Genomic DNA, 19,339 nt, shown 5'->3' with positions numbered 1-19,339 from the left:
CCACATGCCACCAACAGTAATAATGGTCAGACGCTCACTCCACATCTTTGCTGCATGAAGACCAGCCTCCTGCCCTTCGTCTCTGGGCTCTGACATCCTGCCAGGATGCAGACAGAGGCCTGCTTGGCGGTGGCCTCTTGTGGGGCCTCGTGCCAGCCTGAGCAGCTGCTGTGGCCCAGTTTTAATGAGGAGGCAGGAGGGGACCTCTCCGTTCTGTCATAGGGAGTCCTCGGGCTTCTGATGCTGGACAGAGTGGTGAGCAGCAGGTAGGGACCCAGGGTGACTCACACTGTGAACCCTTCTCTCCTTGCCACCATAGCTGGAAGACATCATCCAGATAAAGCCAGTTATATTAAAACATCAGACTGCGTGATGGGGAAAGATGTTTCCTAAAGGGCAAACTGAGAAGTATCTGGAAGGAAGCAGCAGCCTGTGTCCTTGACAGTGAAAGTGATGTGCTTTGAATCCTTCCCTCCCGCCTCCATCTCTCCCCCTCCTTCCCTCCTTCTCTGTTCTTTCCTCCCTTCCCTCTCTCCCTTCCCTCTTCCCTCCCTCCCCAGCTACAGCACCCTCCCCTGCTGTCCTTGGGCTCTGGTTCGGGTCAGCCAGTTTGTCCCTGGGGCATCATGAAGCCCTTCCCCACCAGGGACAGTCACCCAGATCTGTTACACTCACTGATTCATTCAGCAGTGCCTAGCTCTGTGTATGCAAGGCACTCCGTCCTGGGATTGCAACGAGAAATTAGGGGGATAACTTCTCTGCTCTTGGAGACCCGACGGTTCACGAGGGAGACGGCTCCACAGGCCGGTTCTGCTGGTACAAACACAAATTCCTGAGTCCCTTCTCTGTAAGCCTGGTTCCATGGTTCTGGGCCACACCCAGGAATCTGCATTTTCTAAGGAGCCATCAGGTGATGCTGATACAGGTGGATTCGGAGCCAGTTTCAGAGAAACATTTTTTTCACTGATGGGGCTGTGCCCAGAGCCACCCCTTGGGCTTGCCCTCAAGGGGTTAGAAGTTATCGGAGCAGGATCTTAATTACCCGTGCGTGTTAATGTGGAGAATTTTCAATATTTAAACTTAGGAGTTGGAGAGATTGTTCTAACATCTCAGAATTTCTCAATGTGTTCAGCAGTTGCTCTAGAAGACTGGAGTGACACCAGCGCTCCCCCCTTCTCTGCACACTCCCACCCTCCCAGGACTGCACCTCCCATCTCTAAGCACACAGGTGACTGGCTTTTCTCCTTCACTCAGATGACCCTGGCTTTTAGGCCTCCCAGAACGAATCTTCTCTGCAGTTTGTGTCTTCTGGCTGTGTGATAAAACATCCGCCCTCCTCCAGGTCATAAGTCAGGTGGGATGGGGGTGGGGGGAGGGCAGCTTGTGTCATCATCACCATTTGGTTGCAAAGAACAGAGACCAATCTAATATGATTTAGGTCAAGTAGGACAGATAGAAAAAACAGGGAACTCTTACATGACTCAGGGGCAGAGGGCGGAGCCAGGCCCCCAAAGACACCAGGCAGCCTGCCACCCCACCCCGTGCTCTTACACCTCCAGGGGGGGCCTGCCTCCCTCTGCTCAGCCATCCGAGTGCACAGGGACCACCGGAGCTGTCCCCAAACGGCAGCCTGAGCCCTGCAGATAGATGGGACTCTAATCTAGTTCTAGCTCCTGACGGTGTCTCGATTCCAAGTGTCAGAAAAAAACATAATCTGATTGACCCGGTTCGGGATCAGTGCTCATTCCTGGTTCGGTTAACTGAGACCGGGGTTGGGCTCGGTGCTTTTCCAGGCTAGCAGCCAGCTGCTTCTCTCAGAGGGGCCAGGGGCTGCAGGAAGCGCTTGATGGTGGCGAGCGGTAGCTGTCCGGGTATAGCTGGTACGGGTGCGCCAGTGGAGCTGCACCCCCCACCCTGCGTATGCTTTTCGCCTCTCCCGCCCCGCAGCCCTTCTCTCTGCAATTTATGACTGACCCCCTTGGGCACCAGGCATCTCCTCTGAGTCTCTTCTTTTCTGGAAAACCAGCGCCCTGATCCACTTCCTCCCACCAGAATGTGGCGGTTGACCCCTTGCCGTTGACCTTCCCCTCCCCCATTTCCCTTCCCACTTGGCTTGTGAAGCTCTTCTCCCCCCACCCCCACCCGGGGCAGGGGGCGGATGCATCTTGTTCTTCACCTTCGAGCTGCTCTGAGACTGCCTAGGAGGCTCATCCTGTCACACAGCTGTCCCCAAAGTGCCCTGAGAACCAGTTCCTGTGTTTGCAGACACCACGGGGGGTCTGAGACCCATCCCTGTGCAGATACCAAGGAGCAGGGTTATCCCTAAATGTTTCAAGTCCACGAGTTTGTCTGAAGCTGAAACATGAAAGCATTATGGAGAGAAAGATGTGGGAATTGAGGCCTTCAAGGAAATTACTAGATTTGCCAGAGCAGGACCGAGTACCTGTTAGGATGGTGCAGGAGGAAGGGCTTTAAGCTTTTAGCATCAGCTGCTCCTTTTTCCCCTCTCCCTCCCTCCCCGTCATCTTCTTCAAGTGAGATATAATTGACATATAACATTGCGTAAGTTTAAGTTGTACAGAGTGTTGATTTGATACACTTGTATATTGCAATAAGATTACCACCCATAGCATCAGCTAACACTCTAGCAATTCACATAATTATCATTTCTTTTTGGTGATCTACCCTCTTAGCAGATTTGAAGTATATAATACTGTATTCTTAATGATAATCGCAGTGCGTTAAATCCTCAGAACTTGTTTATTTTCTAACTGCACATTTAGACCCTTGGACCAGCTTCTCCCCAGTTCCTCTGTCTGCAGCCTCTGGTGACCACCAGACTACTCTCTGTTTCTGTGAGTTTGTCTCTTTTCGATTCCACGTATAAGTGAGATCATACAGTATTTGTCTTTCTCTGACTTATCCTGCTTAGCACAATGCCCTCAAGGTCCACCCCTGTTGTTGCAAAGGGCAGAATTTCCCTTTCTCACGGCTGAGTAATATTCCGTTGGGTGTGTATCACATAACTGTAGCTTCTCTCTCTCTCCTGCAGGACACCAGCCATGATTGGCTGCTCGTTTGTGGTCAACAGGAAGTTCTTTGGTGAAATTGGTCTTCTGGACCCTGGGATGGATGTGTATGGAGGAGAAAATATCGAACTCGGAATCAAGGTTTGTGACATGGCGCCTTTTCCTCTCGGTCTATTCATGTTTGTCAGCAGAACCACCTGGTCAACCTTTATGCATATTTAAAGCTTCTTTAGCTGGTGAATGACAGAATCATGCCCCTGACTCCTGTTCCTGAAAATGTTCCAGCAGGGTTGTCACCCCTCCCGAGACAGGGGAAAACCTGAGCTTCCCCCTCCTTGAAAGGTTGGACAATTTGTCCACGCCTGGGTGGCCCAATATGGACATTAGTCTGAGAATTTGATTCCCGCTGTCATCTAGTTTCATTCTCTCCTTAACTTTTTCTTAAAATTAAATCATCGCCTTAAATTAGAATTTCCATCCTACGTGTTTTGACAGTTCACGTACATCATAGAATCATAAGATGCCAGAGGAGAGAAGGACCAGGTTCTGTGGGACTCTCCATTTGCTCCAAAGCGCTCCTATGGAGGACCAGGGGAGAGGGGGCATGAGGAAGAAAGGGTCTCTTGCTGGCCCCGGCCCAGATCAGCTCCACTGTTAGGTGTCTTATATAGTGGGTTTTGCTTCAGATTTTGTTTGAAAGTGAACTCCACTGTAAAAAGAAATATGAAAGTTAGACATACTGATGCATTCCAACATCTTCATTTTAGAGTTAAAATAAATGAACCCCAGAGAGGGGGGCGATTCCTTTAGAACCTGGTAACCACTTACCTGGTGCATCTTCTCCCACACCACAAAGAGGGGCGCTGGGGGTGCCCAGCTGGGGGTCTCTGTGTCCCTGTGGCCCCCTTGTCTTGAACCTTTGCGTCTCTGAGCCCCTGGAAAGCCAGCTTGTTGGAAACAATTCAGGACACAATTGTAAGGTTTAAGTTTATAGCATTTCTTCCTCCTTCCTCTGCTGCATTCTCCTTCGTGTTCTACCGGGCAGTTATCTCATCAAAGCCTGCTCTCTGTGTCTGATTTCACTTGTTTATCCCTAACTGGGCAGTACCTTAAGACACCCCACTAGCCCCCCACCTACACCCTGTGTGGAATGAAAGGCTTCGTGTGCCCGTGATGTAATGAACGTCCAGGCTGCAGGAGTAAAGGGGGTGGTGGGGACCTTCCCTGGATCTTAAAGTCACTCCCTTTTGGAGACTACAGACTCTTCCTGGGCTTTGAGTACCAGGCTGGGTTCTTTCCTAAACGGAATTTGCATAGGATTTCTTTGAAAGCCCTGCAATTAAAAAACCCATGAATATGTTATCAAAGCTGATATACTTGACATTCATCCATTTCGAATTTAATTGAGGGAAGAGATCTGGACCCAGCACGTTGAACTTGGCCTGTAACATAAATTTCTGCCCTGCTTCCAACTCCTCATCCCTCCCTTTTTCCGTTTAGCTCTCATCCAATTCTAGCGTGCCCTGGAGTTGACTTACTGATTATGTGTATTGCATTTCTGCTCCTCACCCTGGCTAGACTGCACGCTTTATGGGGCACAGATCTTCACCGGGCTCACCTTTACCTCCCGAGCATTATAGAAGCGTGCTTGACGCACAGCTCAGTAGGTACCTGTTAGATTAATGACTGATTGGATGCCTGTTGGGACCCTAACATGAGTAGAAGCAGTCACGTGGCAGAGACAAGCCCGACTGGCATGAGTAGACAGCCACCTGGGAGGTGATGACTTGTCCAGGTGCTCATCTGTGAAAGGAAGGAGCTGAAGGGAGCCCTGCATTGAGATGGTTGAGCTTTAAAAGTTTTTTTTTAATTTTTATGACTGTCTTCATAATTTTATAATAATTTGTAAAATTATGATATTTATATATATAGATAATATTTATAAAATTATTGGATTTATAGTAGTTTTATAAAGTGTTAATCTGAATGATTTAATACTTTCATTAAGGGAGATTTGAATGTCTCTGTATACTGTGAGAAAGAAGCCAGTGGAGGGTAAGACATCACCAACAAGGGGGAACAGGAGGATGGATGGCATGCTGTCCCTTTGGAGGCAGGGCACTGGTGGAGGGGTGTGGGGACAAGAGGGACCCCCAGGTTTGACTGCCATGGCAGGCTGTGTTCTGGGCAGAACAGGCAGCAGCAGCGGAACCCACTGCTGAGGCTCGCTAAGATGGGCTCCCCACACTCGCGAAGGCACTTGCTTGGCAGTGACCTGGACCTGGTGAAGGTCTGGGTGCCGGGCTCTGTCAGACCCCCGGGTGATGGCAGTGACAGTCCTGGTGGCGGCCCCATCCCTGCAGGAGGGGAGACGCTTGTCGGTTTTGGCAGCACAGCCTCCGGGCGCCACCAGCTGGGGGCCGGTGGGTTCCGCTCCCCACCTCCACGTGGACCGGCTGCAGTGACGCGGCCCAGAGCCTGCTCCCTGGCTTGTCTTCCCGGGTTCTCGGGGCAGCTCGGTGCCCGGCTAGTCTCCAAGCATCTTTATGAGCGCATCGGACAGAGGGGTGTGGGTCCCACCCTCGTGTGCCGTCACCTGCCCCTTACCCCAGGCACACGCAGCATCCGCGCTGGAGATTTGGGAGTGTTTATGCCTCTCACTTCCCATCAATCACGCCGTCCTGCGACTGTGAGCCTGCTATCCCCAGAAGCCTTCGTCTTCTGCCGATTCTTAAAGTGGGAGCTGAGTGCTCTTGGTGCCGAAAGGCCAAGGCTTGGGTTCAGGGTCCACATAGCCCTCATCTACACAGCAGTCTGTGGTTCTCGAGGTGTGGTCCCTGGACAGCAGCACCCTCCTCACCTGGCACCTGTTACAAAGGCAGAGTCTTGGGCCCCAGCCCACGTCTGCTGACTCAGACCCTCTGGGGTGGTGTCCAGCAACCTGTGTTTTAGCAAACCTTCCAGGTGATTCCATACCAGGGACTGTGAGGGCCTAAGCTTGTGGGCAACCCTCCAGGTTTTCAGTGCCTTCAGCGCAAGTGGACTGGGCTGGACACCCTGGCAGGATGCCAGCCTTGGGCCCAGCTGGGTGTAGACCAGTTTGAGAGCCCCTGGTCTACATCTGACCTTAGCCGGCTTCCTGGCAAATACATACGTTTTCTCAGAAAGGAGCCCAGACGGGAGTCCACATCTTTCAAAGCCCTCCTCTGGGTGCCCCTGACAGCCACTGTGGGCACCCAGTGAGCCCTTGCCCTCACTCCCAGCCCCGTCCACACTGGGCTCCCCAGCCACCAGCACCTACACACGTGCAGGTGTCTAAATTAGGCGATTGTAGTTTTTCTGGTGACAGGGCTCCCTCCTACGTGAAGTGATCTGCGTAAGATGCTCTGTTTTACAAATTGTATTCCTCCTCCTTTTTTTGCAACATATACTGCTCAGAGTACAGATTAAATGAATAGTAAACACATTATTAAGAAAACCGTCCCCACCACTTGAAAAACTCAGAGCTTTGCATAATAAATAAACACATATATACATACATATGTGATTTTCATATCATGTACACACATACATTTGTACAAATTAGCCTCTAGGAAATGACACAAAACCCTATGCTTTATTAAGCAGGGACATTTTAATATAACACTTTTCTTTGTGATTTCTTTCACCAAGAAATAGATCCATCTGTTATCTATTTTCTGACATTTTTCGTTACTTTTTAATTCCATCCGCAATAAGTAAAGATGTGTCACAGAAGAGGAAGAAAAGAAAGTCTTTCTGTGGTTCAGGAAAAAAAAAATAAGCAAGGTTGACTTCAGGGCTGTTGCTTGGGTGAAAGGCAAGCTTGTCTGTGACCAAAACAATCAATACACTGGAGAAAGAAAAAAAAAAAAAGCTTTCCAGGGCTGAGAAAATAAATGAGGTTAGAAATTGAAAGGTTTCATCTTGTTCTGAGTAACATGAATCAGAAACTATTAACGAGGCATATTACAGTAACTTGTCTAAGAGGAAAAAAGAAATTCTCCAAGGAGAAGAGACCAGATGGATTATTTTTAAGTGGTATAAAATCAGATGGCTTCGTATTTCTCCAGTGAATCAGTCTTCTTTGGGAAGAAAAGGCACTGTCTTATTCTGAACTCTTGTGTAAGAGTGACGCACGGCTGCTGAGTCCTGCCTGCCAGCCATTCTGAAAAGGAGGCAATAGAAAGACACTGTCAGATCCTCAAGTTATCAGAAAAGGTCTTAGCTCATAAGGAATCTCAAGGACTGAATAAACAGCAGAATTCCTATGTGTGTACATTGCTGTTGAAAATATTTTGAGACCGACATTCCGTGATGGAGGGAACTCAACAAGAGGGTTGGGCGTGGGGCACAGGTGTGATAACCTTCTCACCTGGCCCGGCCCAGCCCCCAGGACCTTCCTCTTGGGGCAGCTTTGCCAGGAGGCTCTGCAGCAGTCCCAGGGAAAGGATTCAGACTCACGGCATGGTGAATGATGTGCCAAGGATGTGTGGATTTTAGTTTACACGAGACAAGAATAATATTTCTAAAGAGCAGAGTTTGAACCAGGTCCACGATGGCTGGAGGTATAGTTCATGGTGGCTCTGGGCCCCACCACTTTCTTGAGGGGTTGGGATGCGATTCTTATGACCCAGGGGGGCCCAAGATTGGCATCTCTGCCGTCTTGTCCAGCCCAGTCCACTTGAGCATCCCTGAGCCCATGGAGGTAACTTCAGCAGTAGATTCGAAGGGTTGCCTCCTTTAAAGAGCTTAGAAATTATGGGCCCCCAAATGAACATGGAATGTCCACTCCCAAGAAACATGAGACGCCTCTGACAAGCGCTGTTGACTAATGCTCTGTGCCCCACCCCAGCCACTCCTCTGCCCGTGGGTTTTGGGACTTACCACCCATCATCCATCTTAAGCAGGATGGATCCCCTGCCCTCTCTGAGACCCCTGACATCAAGATCCCCGATGTCCAGAAGCCTCTTGTGACCTTTGTCTTCCATTTGGAATTCTTGGGCTCAAGTCCACTACGTCTGTCGAATGTTGTGATTTGGATAGTGGTCACTCCTGGTGGGGACCAGACTGTCCATTCCATTTTGTTTCCCTAATCCTCAGGTTTCTTGAGTCTTTGGTTCCCCCTTCCCTGCTGGCTCTTTGAAAGTCCTCATGGTGCAGGGTTAGAGTTTGCCTGTGCTAAAATTCAGAGCAAAAGTTCCTGGTCTTGTCTGGAGATAGAATAGGCTTTGGGATTTCACAGACCCATCTTTAAGCTGGATGCATGCACCTCAGGTGGCCAGCAGTTCAACTGAGTGCGTTTGGACATACTGGAGACGTGCTGAGAGCCTTCTCCACTCCAGCAGATGCTTTCACTGGGGATAGCACGGTAGACAGACATGGTCTCCGTCCCCATGAAATGTATGGTCCAGCAGAAAAACCAGTCATTCAACGAATACCAGTGTGATGGGCATGAAAAAACCAGGTGAAGGAATATATTATAGGAGAATATAGCGAGGGAGTATGTGACCTCGTCTAGGGAGTACGGAAGAGCGTCCCTAAGGAAATGATGGTGAAGACTTTAAAAAGGAGTTGAATTTAGATAGGCCAAGAAGGTGTGGGCGTGGAGCGTAGGAGTAAGAATATTGCAGGCAGTTTTAGTTACGGGAGGTGAATAACTTGCAGGGATCTATTGTACAGCACAGTGCCTGCAGTTAACAAGGCGTGTATGCTTAAAATTTTGCTCTGAAGGTAGATCTTATGTTGAGTGTTCTTTTCAAAAAGTATTTACTTATTTATATGTTGAGATATAATCAGCATACATCACTGTATACTGTTGAGGTAATCATATTATTTAAGTGTTCTTATCGTGAAATAGTAATAAATAAAGAATGCAGGAGGAAACATTTGGAGGTGATGTATATGTTTATGGCATAGATCGCGGTGATGGTTTCACAGGGGTAAACTTATCTCCAAACTCATCAAGTTGTACCCATTAAATATGTACAGATTTTTAGTGTCAATCATGCCTCAATAAAGTGGGGTTTTTTAGAAAGGATATTTCGGGCAGAGAGAAAAGCATGTGCAAAGGTCTGGAATTCTGAGAGGGAAATATATTCTGAGAACTGCGTGTGTGTGGTGGGGGAGGGGGTGCGGTCCAGATGGCTGGAACAGATAAGGGAGGAGGAGGACGTATTAGATGTAGTGGCAGCAATCTGGGTGGGGTCTGGATTATGGAAGACTTGTAGATGGGAATTTGGCTTTTTCTTAAGGACCACTGTAAATGTTTCAGGGGAAAAAAAGACGTGATATAAAAGACACGTGTGTGTGTGTGTGCGTGCGTGTGTGCGCGCGCGTGTGTGTGCCTTGTATAGTCCCATAACCCAGATGCTTTGAAGGCATTAAAGGGGAGTGAGGTTACCTTTTGCGGTTTTGTTTAATAAATGGATCATTATGACTGCCATGTGAGGAATGGATGATAAAGCTGAATGGACTCAGAGGAAGGGTAGTGAGAGAGCTTGGACTATTGACTGGGCCAGTGGGAGAGACATGGACAAAATCAGAAAGCAGAAGAGACAGAATCTGAGGGTTGAGTGTGTAGAGGGGATGAAGCAGGTCAAGGTCAAGGTCAAGGCTGACTCTCAAGTCGCTAACTCAAGTAACTGGGAGATGCTGGTGCTGCTTTCTGAGATGAGGAGCACCACTGGAGGAGATCTGGGCAAAGGAGACAGAAGATGATGCTTTTTGTTTGAGATGTGGTGACTCTAAAGTCGCTGACGCTGTCCAGGCAGTTGGTTGTGTGGAGACTGAGTTAAGGAGAGAGGACAGGGCCTGAGCTAGACTTGGGCATCTTTGATGCATAGATCGTATTTGAAGTTGCAAGAGGGAACAGGTTGTGTAGAGAAAGAAGAAGAGGGGATATGACAGAAGTCCAGGAAAAAAAGCAATATTTAAGATATGGATGGGTCAGCTGGAAAGGAGACTGCGAAGAAGTAACCCAGAGTAAGAGGGAAAAAAAACCAAGAGGCAGTGAGTTTGTGGCAGCTGAGAGAAGAGTGAGTGTAAGTACCCAAAAGTTGGCTGTAGAAACAGCAGATGTGGAGAGGACAGGATGGATCCGGGCACCATTCAGGAGGCGTGATCAGCAGGACCTGGTGGATGACTGAACACGAGAAATGAATGAGAAGGGAGAGTGGAGGATCTCTCCTAGGTTTCTGAGCAACTGGGTGAACTCACTTAGAGAACACTGGCAGAGAAGAAGGTCTGTAGGTGGGAACTGGAGAAGCTCCACTTTAGGAACATTAGACTTGACGAGTAGCCGTCCTCTGTGACCTGGCAGTGAGATGTCAAGGAGACAGAGGAGTAGGATGGGGTCCCAGTCAAGAGTGAGAATTGAGAGCGGGTTCCAGGACAAGTATGGGGTGTTCACTCCCACTCTGGGGTCCACTGGACAGAGGTGCTTAGGGTTTGGGCTGACTTAAAGGAGCTAGGACGTGTTGATTGCTTTCATGATTTGAGCCCATGGCTTACAGCAAGTAGTTGCCGTATGTACTGCCCCTAAAGAATTAGGAAAGTAGTGGGTTTTTTAAATTGAGGACTCTTCATCCTTTCTTCTGAAATACTTTTGGGGAAAAGATCCTAGTTTTTTAAGATGTTTAGAATGTTCACATCTCTGCTCCATACTCCAACCTCACGCAAGTGCATGAATTTCCGCCTACTCATCCAGTCCCACTGTGTTCGCCTGTTTGCTTCTGTGGCACCTCCCAAAAGGAGATGGTGAGGCCACCCCTGGGGCCACAGCTCATGAGCCACCTCCCTGTAAAGATTTAAAATCTGCGGTGACATCTGGCTCTTCTAGAAACCTTCCTCAAGAGAACTTCCAAAGGACGGCCAGCAATGTGATGTCAGTCGTAGAATAAAATGGCTTCCATAGGGTTTCTAAAATTCTTTAATGATCATTTTGTACAGGCTGGGAATTCCACCCCGAGTAGATGAAGTGTTAAGATGATTTGGTCTCTTGCTATTTTTTCCCCTCAAAACAACTTGGAAAATGAAGAGTTCAGTCATTTTATTTTATGTTCATTTCTTTGCTTTTAATTCAGCATTTTATTATGGGAAATTTGAAACGTAGACAAAAATAGAACAGTCTAATGAATCCAAATGTACGAATCACTCAGCTTCAACAAATATCAACGTCTTGCTGTGTGTTTTTCAGCTCCTGCCTCTCAGCTTTCAAAGCAAATCCCCAGACATCATATCATTCTACCTATAAAAACTTTAGAGTGCACTGCTAAAATACAAAGACTTTTTTTAAAAGCAGAGGCTCAAGATAAATTTACACTTGTAAAATCCATTACCCAGTTCATGTTTCTCAAAAATATTTCTGAAAATTCTGTGAGATTTTCTCAACAACAAAACAACAACTGTATATAAATTTACAATTGACTTGTTTAAATAGGGTTACAAACAAGGGCTACGCATTGCATTTGGTTGATAGGCCTCTTTTTATTTTTTCATTTTTAATTGGAGTAGAGTTGATTTATAATATTGTGTTAGTTTCAGGTGTACAACAAAGTGATTCAGTTTTATTTGTTTTTCAGATTCCTTTACAGGACAGGTTGTTACAAGATACTGAATGTAGTTCCCTGGGCTCTACAGTGCATCCTTGTTGTTTATCTATTTCATATATAGTGGTGTGTAGCTGTTCATCCCATACTCCTGATTTATTTCTCCACCATATGCCCCTTCAGTGTCTTTTAATCTATAATGTGTACCCTCACCTTTATTATTCTCATGTCACTCATTTACTGAAGACACTAAATCATTTGTCCTGTAAAATTTTGCACAATCTAGATTTGGCAGATTGATTCCTCTTAAGGTCTTTAACATGTTCCTCTAATCTCTATTTTCTCTAAGCTGTAATTAGATCTCGACGGTTGATGACACTTAGTTTTCTCTGCCCCTTCCTTCTTTCCCACAAGAACACTTTAAGTGATGCTATGAACTTCCTCTCACATCACGTCGGGAGATACATCTCATCTGGTTGTCTCGGTTTTAGTGATGTCAAGATTCAGCCATGGGTCCATGTGTTTATAACCTGATTCGTCTATTATAAAATTCCCCATCAACCTTTCTCCTAACAGTTTTTGCAGGAGACCGATGATCATCGCTCAGATCCGTTATTTCATTAGAGCTTACGAAATGGTGATTTTTAAATTTTACATTTGTCCTTTTCATAAGCTCTAATTCTTCTACTAAGAAAGAACTTGCCCTCATCAACTATTTGGGTACTCTGAAATACAGTTCAAATAGACAAGTCAGGATAAATGCTTGATTCTTTCCTTTTATATATACGGTTTTAGAATAATGAGTTGGTGCCATAGCAACCTCTAAAGATGACCAGTGGGCTTTTTTCCCCCAGTATTATGTACTCAAAATTTAAAAAATATATATATTGTGTATTTCTAAATCCATCACAGTCATTATTCATTTTTTTTGCCAATTCTGTGTGTATTTTTATTAAGGTCTTACTTAATACAATAAGATGCACAGATTTTTCAGTCTTCAGTCTGATGGGTTTCACAGTGACATATATCTCAATAATCACCTCCCAAAACATGATATGACATCATGACATAGTAGAGGATGTTGCTTGTATACAATATGTACCATAAAGTAATTCCATGTGTGATGGATACAATGTCCATAATTTCTGTGGAGACAAATGGGATGGATACGATGCCCATCCATCTAGTTCATGTAATACGTTGTCTCATATAGAGAGAACTGTAGTTATGCAATAAACAAAAATGTGTTTGAAACAGCATGAAATTGGATTTCCTCATCCATAACTTGTGTTATATTTATGTCTAAGTTATAGTTGAAGAAACAGAACTGCAATGTTGATATTTTTATAAATGGTATCTAATGTATTTCTATTAAGGGGAGATATATTCACTATGGTGAAATGTATTATCATAATAGCCAAACCATTTACTCTACCACTGGAAAACAGCGTGGGATGCTGTCTGGAATTTCACTTGCCCGCTCCCAGACTGCCAGATCTATTGTAAATTATTGTAGGCGTCTGTGAGTTATTTTATAGGAAGCATCCATCTATTTTTTACAACTCTGAAAAGTCTGTCACTCTCATTCATCTCCCTGGGAATAAAGCAATAATTTGATTCTCTATAAATGTGAACCTGAATTTACACCATCCTCTCCAGTTGGGACTGTAGTGTTGTGGATGATTTATGGCTCTGTATTTCTGGGGCAGGGGACTGGAAGGTGGCATCCTAGCCTGGTGTGTTTGTTGCCATTTCCTGCTATTTCTACAGAAAAGGGGGTGGGAATCAAACTGTCCCTGTTCTATTTAGGGCACAATTGTTTTGTTCCCTGTACCATGTAGACTTGTTAAATGCCAGGCCACGAAGAACAGCCACAAGGGTTCTGAGCTGCTCCATTCAGCCCTGAATCCAGTAGTTGGGTAAATGTCTGCAGACACGCCATGGGCACTGTGATGTGCTCAACCTTTAGGGAAAGTGTTCAGGGCTTCAACACGAGAGTAGTTGAAAATCTGGTGGCGTCTCGGATTTTTGCCGCCCGGCAAATAGCACGTTGGGCAAGCCCAGGTTATCCATCTTTGGTGTCCCATCTGTTGGCCCGTTGAAGGAGAGCTTGCCTGAGAAATGTCGTGTTTTATCCCCTCTTCCGTTGCTAAGATGCCAAGGAGGGAGATGTCCTTTAGTCAGCTGCCTGGCGTCCTAAGGGACCAAGGCTGGCTGGGCCTGGAAATCTGGATACCTCCAGGACCAGAGAAATGGGCAGTGGGAAGAGACCTTAAATAATCACTAAAATGAGGAAGTTTGGGGGTATGAGGAGGAATCGGGGCTGGAGTGCATAGCCAGAGAGTTTGAGAGCCAGGAAGACCAGGAGAAATGAGGGCCCAGGCAAGCACTGTGGAGAGAAAGCCTGGAAGAGAACCTGGAGCAGGTGGTTCTGGTGCCCTGGGTGGCTCTCCCGTGCATTCTCCCGTGCATAGGTGGACTGGCTGCACTCAAAGACCCTCAAACAGAGCAACCCTTCACGCCGCTGCAGGCCCCACTAAGGAATCCGGATTCGAGCATGAAAGCACCTCTGACATCTCTTTATCATGCTCTGAATCTGAAAGTTTTGTGCTGGGAGCTCGCCCTAACTGGAACCATTCGTCCTTAAAGGTCATTTCCTAAGGATTACCAGCCTAGCTCAGGAAGGAAACTCTTTGTTTATGCTAATGGCTTTATTCTTGTGGAAGCTCTTATTTAAATCAGTTAGTTTGGGGAACAGAATTCTAAGTGGAAATAGGGTGGATGAATTTGCTGGCTGTGACCCTCAGCTTTGAAGCCACTGTCCGTCCACATGCAAAAGGCCATGTATGGACACATCTTCCAGTTGACAGCCACGTGTAGCCACTGCCTGCTTCAGAGCATGAATTGGCACCTCGTTTGACTATTTTGTAATTAATTCCCTCCTCTTTTGAAAATCTAAAAAGGGAAATTTATTGTGCACTTGACAACTCCATAAATTTTAAAGTACTCTAGCTTAGAAACCCAGCTACGTGTTTCCTCTATGTGACAGAAACGGAAAGAATTAAAACCTCACATATTTTTCAGAACTTGCATTTAGAGCCTTTTTAACCTTTTTGGAAACATTCAAATTCCATTCCTCCTACAAGAACAATCATGTAGGAAATTACAATGGTCCATTCTGTTCATGCAAAAGAGGCCAAAAGAATGTGCAGATGTCAGTGAAAGGCTGTCATTTTCTTTTTTAATGTTTCCCCCTCCCTCCCCAGCCCCCAGGATGCTCACACCAACTTCTCCTTTATGGCTCACCCAGAAAAATCGGCCAGTTCTTTGGGCTTAGAATGGTTACAGCAAATTTGGGGTTCTTTTTTGGAACATTATCAAGGAAAAATTAGCCCAGAGGCATCTTTGGGGACCTGGGAAAAGTTGGGGTGGCATGCCTGAGTCCGAGAGCCTGGGGGCAGGTTTGGGGCTTTCTCTGTGGGGTGGGCTGTGTTCTGAAGATGCTCAGGCTACTTAAAGAACCGGCAGCTGTGGCGAACCTTAGCAAAGCTGTCAAGATGGAAAGAGGTCTGTACCCAGGCAGGAAAGTAGGAGGCACAATTTCTTGAGAACCAGATGATGGAATAGTTCAATGGTGGGCTTGAGGGAGTTGGTTGATGTTCCAGTTCTAGCTACCTAGAAAATCACCCCAAAATGTGTGGCTTAAAGTAACAATAATCATTTTATCATCTCTCCTATGAGTCAGGAATTCAGACAGGGCACAATGTCTTACAAGATGAATTGTGTCCCGCCACCCCACCCCCTCAAAAAAAAAAGGCATGTTGAAGTCCTGACTCCCGGTGCCTGTGAATGCGACCTCATTTGGAAATAAGGTCTCCACAGATGTAGTCAAGTTAAATGATGTCATTTAGGGCTGGCCCTAATCCAGGATGATGAGTGCTCTGATGGGGAAGACAAAGACGCACAGTGAGAACACCTTGGGACGTCAGAGGCAGAGGCTGGAGGGGCGTCGCTGCGAGCCAAGGAGTGCCAGGGAACACACAGAACTGATGGCCACCACCAGGAGCTAGGAGGAGGTGAGGAAGGATTCCAAGGGACAATGGTCCTGCCAACATCTTGAGTTTGGACTTACAGGAGCAGCAAAGCATGTCCTCAGCCGCTGATAACGGGCTTTCTGGATCCGCAGGGATGCAGGTGACACTCAGGTGATGTGCGTGTGGAGACACAGCAGTGGGGCTTACCCTTACTCTCACCTGCATTTGGTGGTAGTTTGTTGTTTCCCGGGTGACCTTTGGGTTCGTTTGGAGCTTTTATATTCTTTTTTTTTTAATGTAGTAGATTTAAAATAGAAAGTTCTGAAAGATACAACTATAGGTATGAGATGCCTCAACCACTTTCCAGAAAGATTTTAGCATATTTAGGAATTAATGGGGCAAAGAATCCTATGCAAATGTCTAGAGTTCATTCAACAAATCTGTATCAAGGTCTGCAGTGTGCTGGCGCTCTGAGGGGTTCAGAGGACTCTGACACTGTCTGGTTGGGGGGTCAGATGGTAAGTAACTAAGGACACACAGATAGACTGCAGTGCATTGGGGCAGATGACACGGAGGAAGGGTGCTAAATGCTCTGAGAAAGAACAGGTCAGCGGATGGGCTGGGGACGTTTGTGGTCAGGGAGGACCTCTCTCAGGAATGATATTGAAGCATGACCTGAAGAGGGAAGAAAACAGCAGAGAGCAAGACTCAGAGTCTGGTCTCAAGCTCCAGAGACAGGTGGGCTAGTGGGACTGCAGGCCTGGGTGGCCTGGCGGAATGAATGGTCAAGGTGCAGGCTGAGAGTGAAGAGATCAGAAAGGCAGGAAGGGCCCAGATCCCTTGGGGCCCCGGAGGCCACCATGTGCTTTGGGGACTTGATTCCCAACGTGGATGAGGAGTCACTGGAGTGGGAACCACGGGACCCACAGCACATTTGGGTGAGAAACGGGGCCGAAGGGGACTGACTAGCCCAGTTGCACCGGGAAAGCCCTGACTGTATGCTTGTAAGGGCTTGCTCTCTTTTGTTTAAAAGGTTAAGGCCACCATCTGATAGACTCTTGGAGTCTCTGGGCGACGAGGGCTTGGCGTGGGTGACCGGAACTTGGGGCTCCCCAGGGGCTGTGAGCCTCATTGGCTGTGGAAGCGTGGTCTTAGCTAGTGGCCTGGGGAGCCCTCAGTTCGAGTCTCGTGCTGTCACTGCACCACTCACTGCCACCTGCAGAAAGGCCCTTCTACCTGGGAGCAGCTCTGAAAGCCAGCCGGAGCTCAGCTGGATTTTAAGCCTGGAGTATTTCTTCCACTGGAGGGGAGGCCCCTAGAGGGCTCCAGGGGTCAGCCATTAGAGCAGACTCTCTCACTGGACACTGTGGACGCTTGGGGCTGGGTAACCCCTCGTTTGGCTGGGGGTGGGGGGTCCTATAAGTTAGAGGATGGCCTTTACTCCTGGATGCCAGTAGTGCCCACTCCTCAGCAACCAAAAATATCTTCAGATGTTACCAGATGTCCCTGGGAGAGGGGAAGGGGATAGAGCCACCGGGTGGGGAACCATGCCTTCTCAGCGGGGCATCGTGGCCCTCACAGGGGTAGTAACACTGGTTCTTGAAGCGGGTAGAATCTTAGCCATTACAATCATTTGTAGCCCTTCCAAGGGCCGCAGCATGTACATAAACAGTAGATATATAGTAGAGGAAAGTAATTAGCAAAAAATGTCTAAAAAGGCTTCTTTGTGCGGGGGGTTTGGGGGTGATAATAAAAATCAGGGTTGAGAAACACTGATTTAGACCAAGGGGGACCCGGTTTTTCCAGGAGGCTAGAGGACAGGAACTTGGAAATTGGAATGGGGAACCAGAGGGCACAGCAGGAAGGCTCGGGCACCAGGCACCACTCATTGTCATAATAGCCAACAAGTGTCGCTGACCACGTGCCAGGCACCGTGCCAAACAGTTTAATGCACACAAGCAACGCCATGAACAATAAACGCTCTTATTTATTTCCCACCTCAGCTGGGAAACGGAGGCAAGTGCAGATTAACCATAAACCGTCAGTGTCCGGAAACTGCGCCCCTGACCTGGGTGGGTCAGAGCCAGCGTGTGCGTGGAGGGGTGGGATTTAAAGAGTTCATTAGAGTCAAGGGGTCTGCATCTTGGCAGGTAATTTGGGATCGTGGGTCAGTAGTGAGATCCTTCACTTGACTTTGCCTGGGTGCCTCTTCCTCCCTGATGCCTGCAGAGCTGGGTTGAAGCAGGCTTGGCTGGGCAGCTGCAAACGGATTCTTTCCCAGGCAAGGCCAGCCCGTGCAAGTCCTTTCACACTTGCTCAGTATATCGGGATGCCCCCTGACTTCCCTCTAGGACTGTCTCAGCTGAGTCCTTTCTTCTCCTAAGCTCAAGATCTTCTTCTAGGGAAGGAATTTTGTGAGCATTCCTGGTTAAAAAAAAAAAAAGAACAGTATTTTCCACCCAAGCTATATATCTACAAAGCGAAATAACACTATTTCATGCCATTTTGGAAGGGCAAATATCATTCCCTTTTCCAACTCCAAATTTTAGCTATTTTTATCTTGTCCGAAGGGCCCGTTGCAGGGGAGGCAGCTCCCAGCCCCCAGCACGCACCCAAAAACGGATGGACCCTCCTCTGCTAGCCCATGGTGACCCGGGAAGACAGCAAAAGCTGCATCTTTGATGTTTCAACTTTGAACAAGTTGCTTTAATGTAGAATCATTGGAGCATTTCCAACTAGGCATGGAATTATGCTAATTGCCTCTGCGTGCTGCTCTCTCCAGGACGGTCCTTGCACACAGATTAGATGTGGCTCCTTCCTGCCTCTCTTCCTCTCTCTCTGTGGCTGTTGACGGGTCCAGAGCGCCGGCAGCTATGTTGCAGGGAGATGCCCCACCAGCTCATTTTCAGGCTAAGATTCACTGCAGGGGTCTGTGGGAGGGGACCTAAAAGTTCATATATCAGTTGTCAGCCAGCCTGGGCTTGAACTCCTCTGGTGACAAGATGCTCATCACCTGACACCCCTCCTACCCCTCTTACCACCCGACCCCTCGGACCACTGGAGATAGTGTTCCCGATGGCTCATGTTCCGGGATGCTGACCATAAGCCAGGTGCTATGCCAAGCGCTCAACGCTGCATTTAATGCATAGAGCTGCCCGGTGAGCTACTGTCATCGCCATTGCCTGGACAGGGAGCTGAGACTCAGAGCTGGCAGGTGGAGGGGCAAGATGTCTGACTCCGAGGCAGGATGAACCGCCGGGCAATGTCACCTTGTAATTTATTTCACAGTAGCCTTAATGCAGTGTCTCCGTAGCAGGGCACGGTTCTCCCCATTGGCAATCTGCAGCGCAAGTTCAGTTTCTCTTCTGATAAAATTCCTTCGGATAGAAGACCCCAGTGGTGTGCCCTCCCCCGCCCCTCCCCCCCAGCCCCCTCTTCCGGAGGATAAACGTACCTGCTTCCTCTCTGGCTCTGATCTCATGCTTCACATCTCCCACCATCCAGGGCCTTCTCCTCTTGCGTTGCCCAGAAAAGAACCTGCCTCTTCATCTATGGCCCAGAGCCGGGTAGGGGGCCAAGGACATGTCCTATTCCTTGTTCTCAAAGTTATGCTTCAAGCCTGAGACCACATCACATTGTGGATACAGAGTGAAGAAACCCACCTGCTTTCCCACAGACCAGGAAACGCTTGGGGGCATTCCCTGCAGGA

The 19,339-nt window shown here is 47.7% G+C and overlaps 1 protein-coding gene across 2 annotated transcripts in view; it reads left to right on the top strand.

Moving 5' to 3' along the window:
• Window positions 1-19,339, top strand: part of GALNT17 (polypeptide N-acetylgalactosaminyltransferase 17) — a 361,038-nt gene that overhangs the window by 272,967 nt on the left and 68,732 nt on the right. For both annotated transcript variants that reach the window (XM_006201451.4, XM_072943074.1), the window contains exon 6: window positions 3,053-3,170. In XM_006201451.4, the coding sequence (XP_006201513.2) occupies window positions 3,053-3,170 (118 nt within the window). The remainder of the gene's footprint in view (window positions 1-3,052; window positions 3,171-19,339) is intronic.

The sequence above is a fragment of the Vicugna pacos genome, chromosome 18 (assembly GCF_048564905.1).
Source record: "Vicugna pacos chromosome 18, VicPac4, whole genome shotgun sequence".
NCBI classification, from domain to species: Eukaryota; Metazoa; Chordata; class Mammalia; order Artiodactyla; family Camelidae; genus Vicugna; species Vicugna pacos.
The sequence above is the reverse complement of the archived record's forward strand: the minus strand, read 5'-3'. Positions and strand labels throughout refer to the sequence as shown.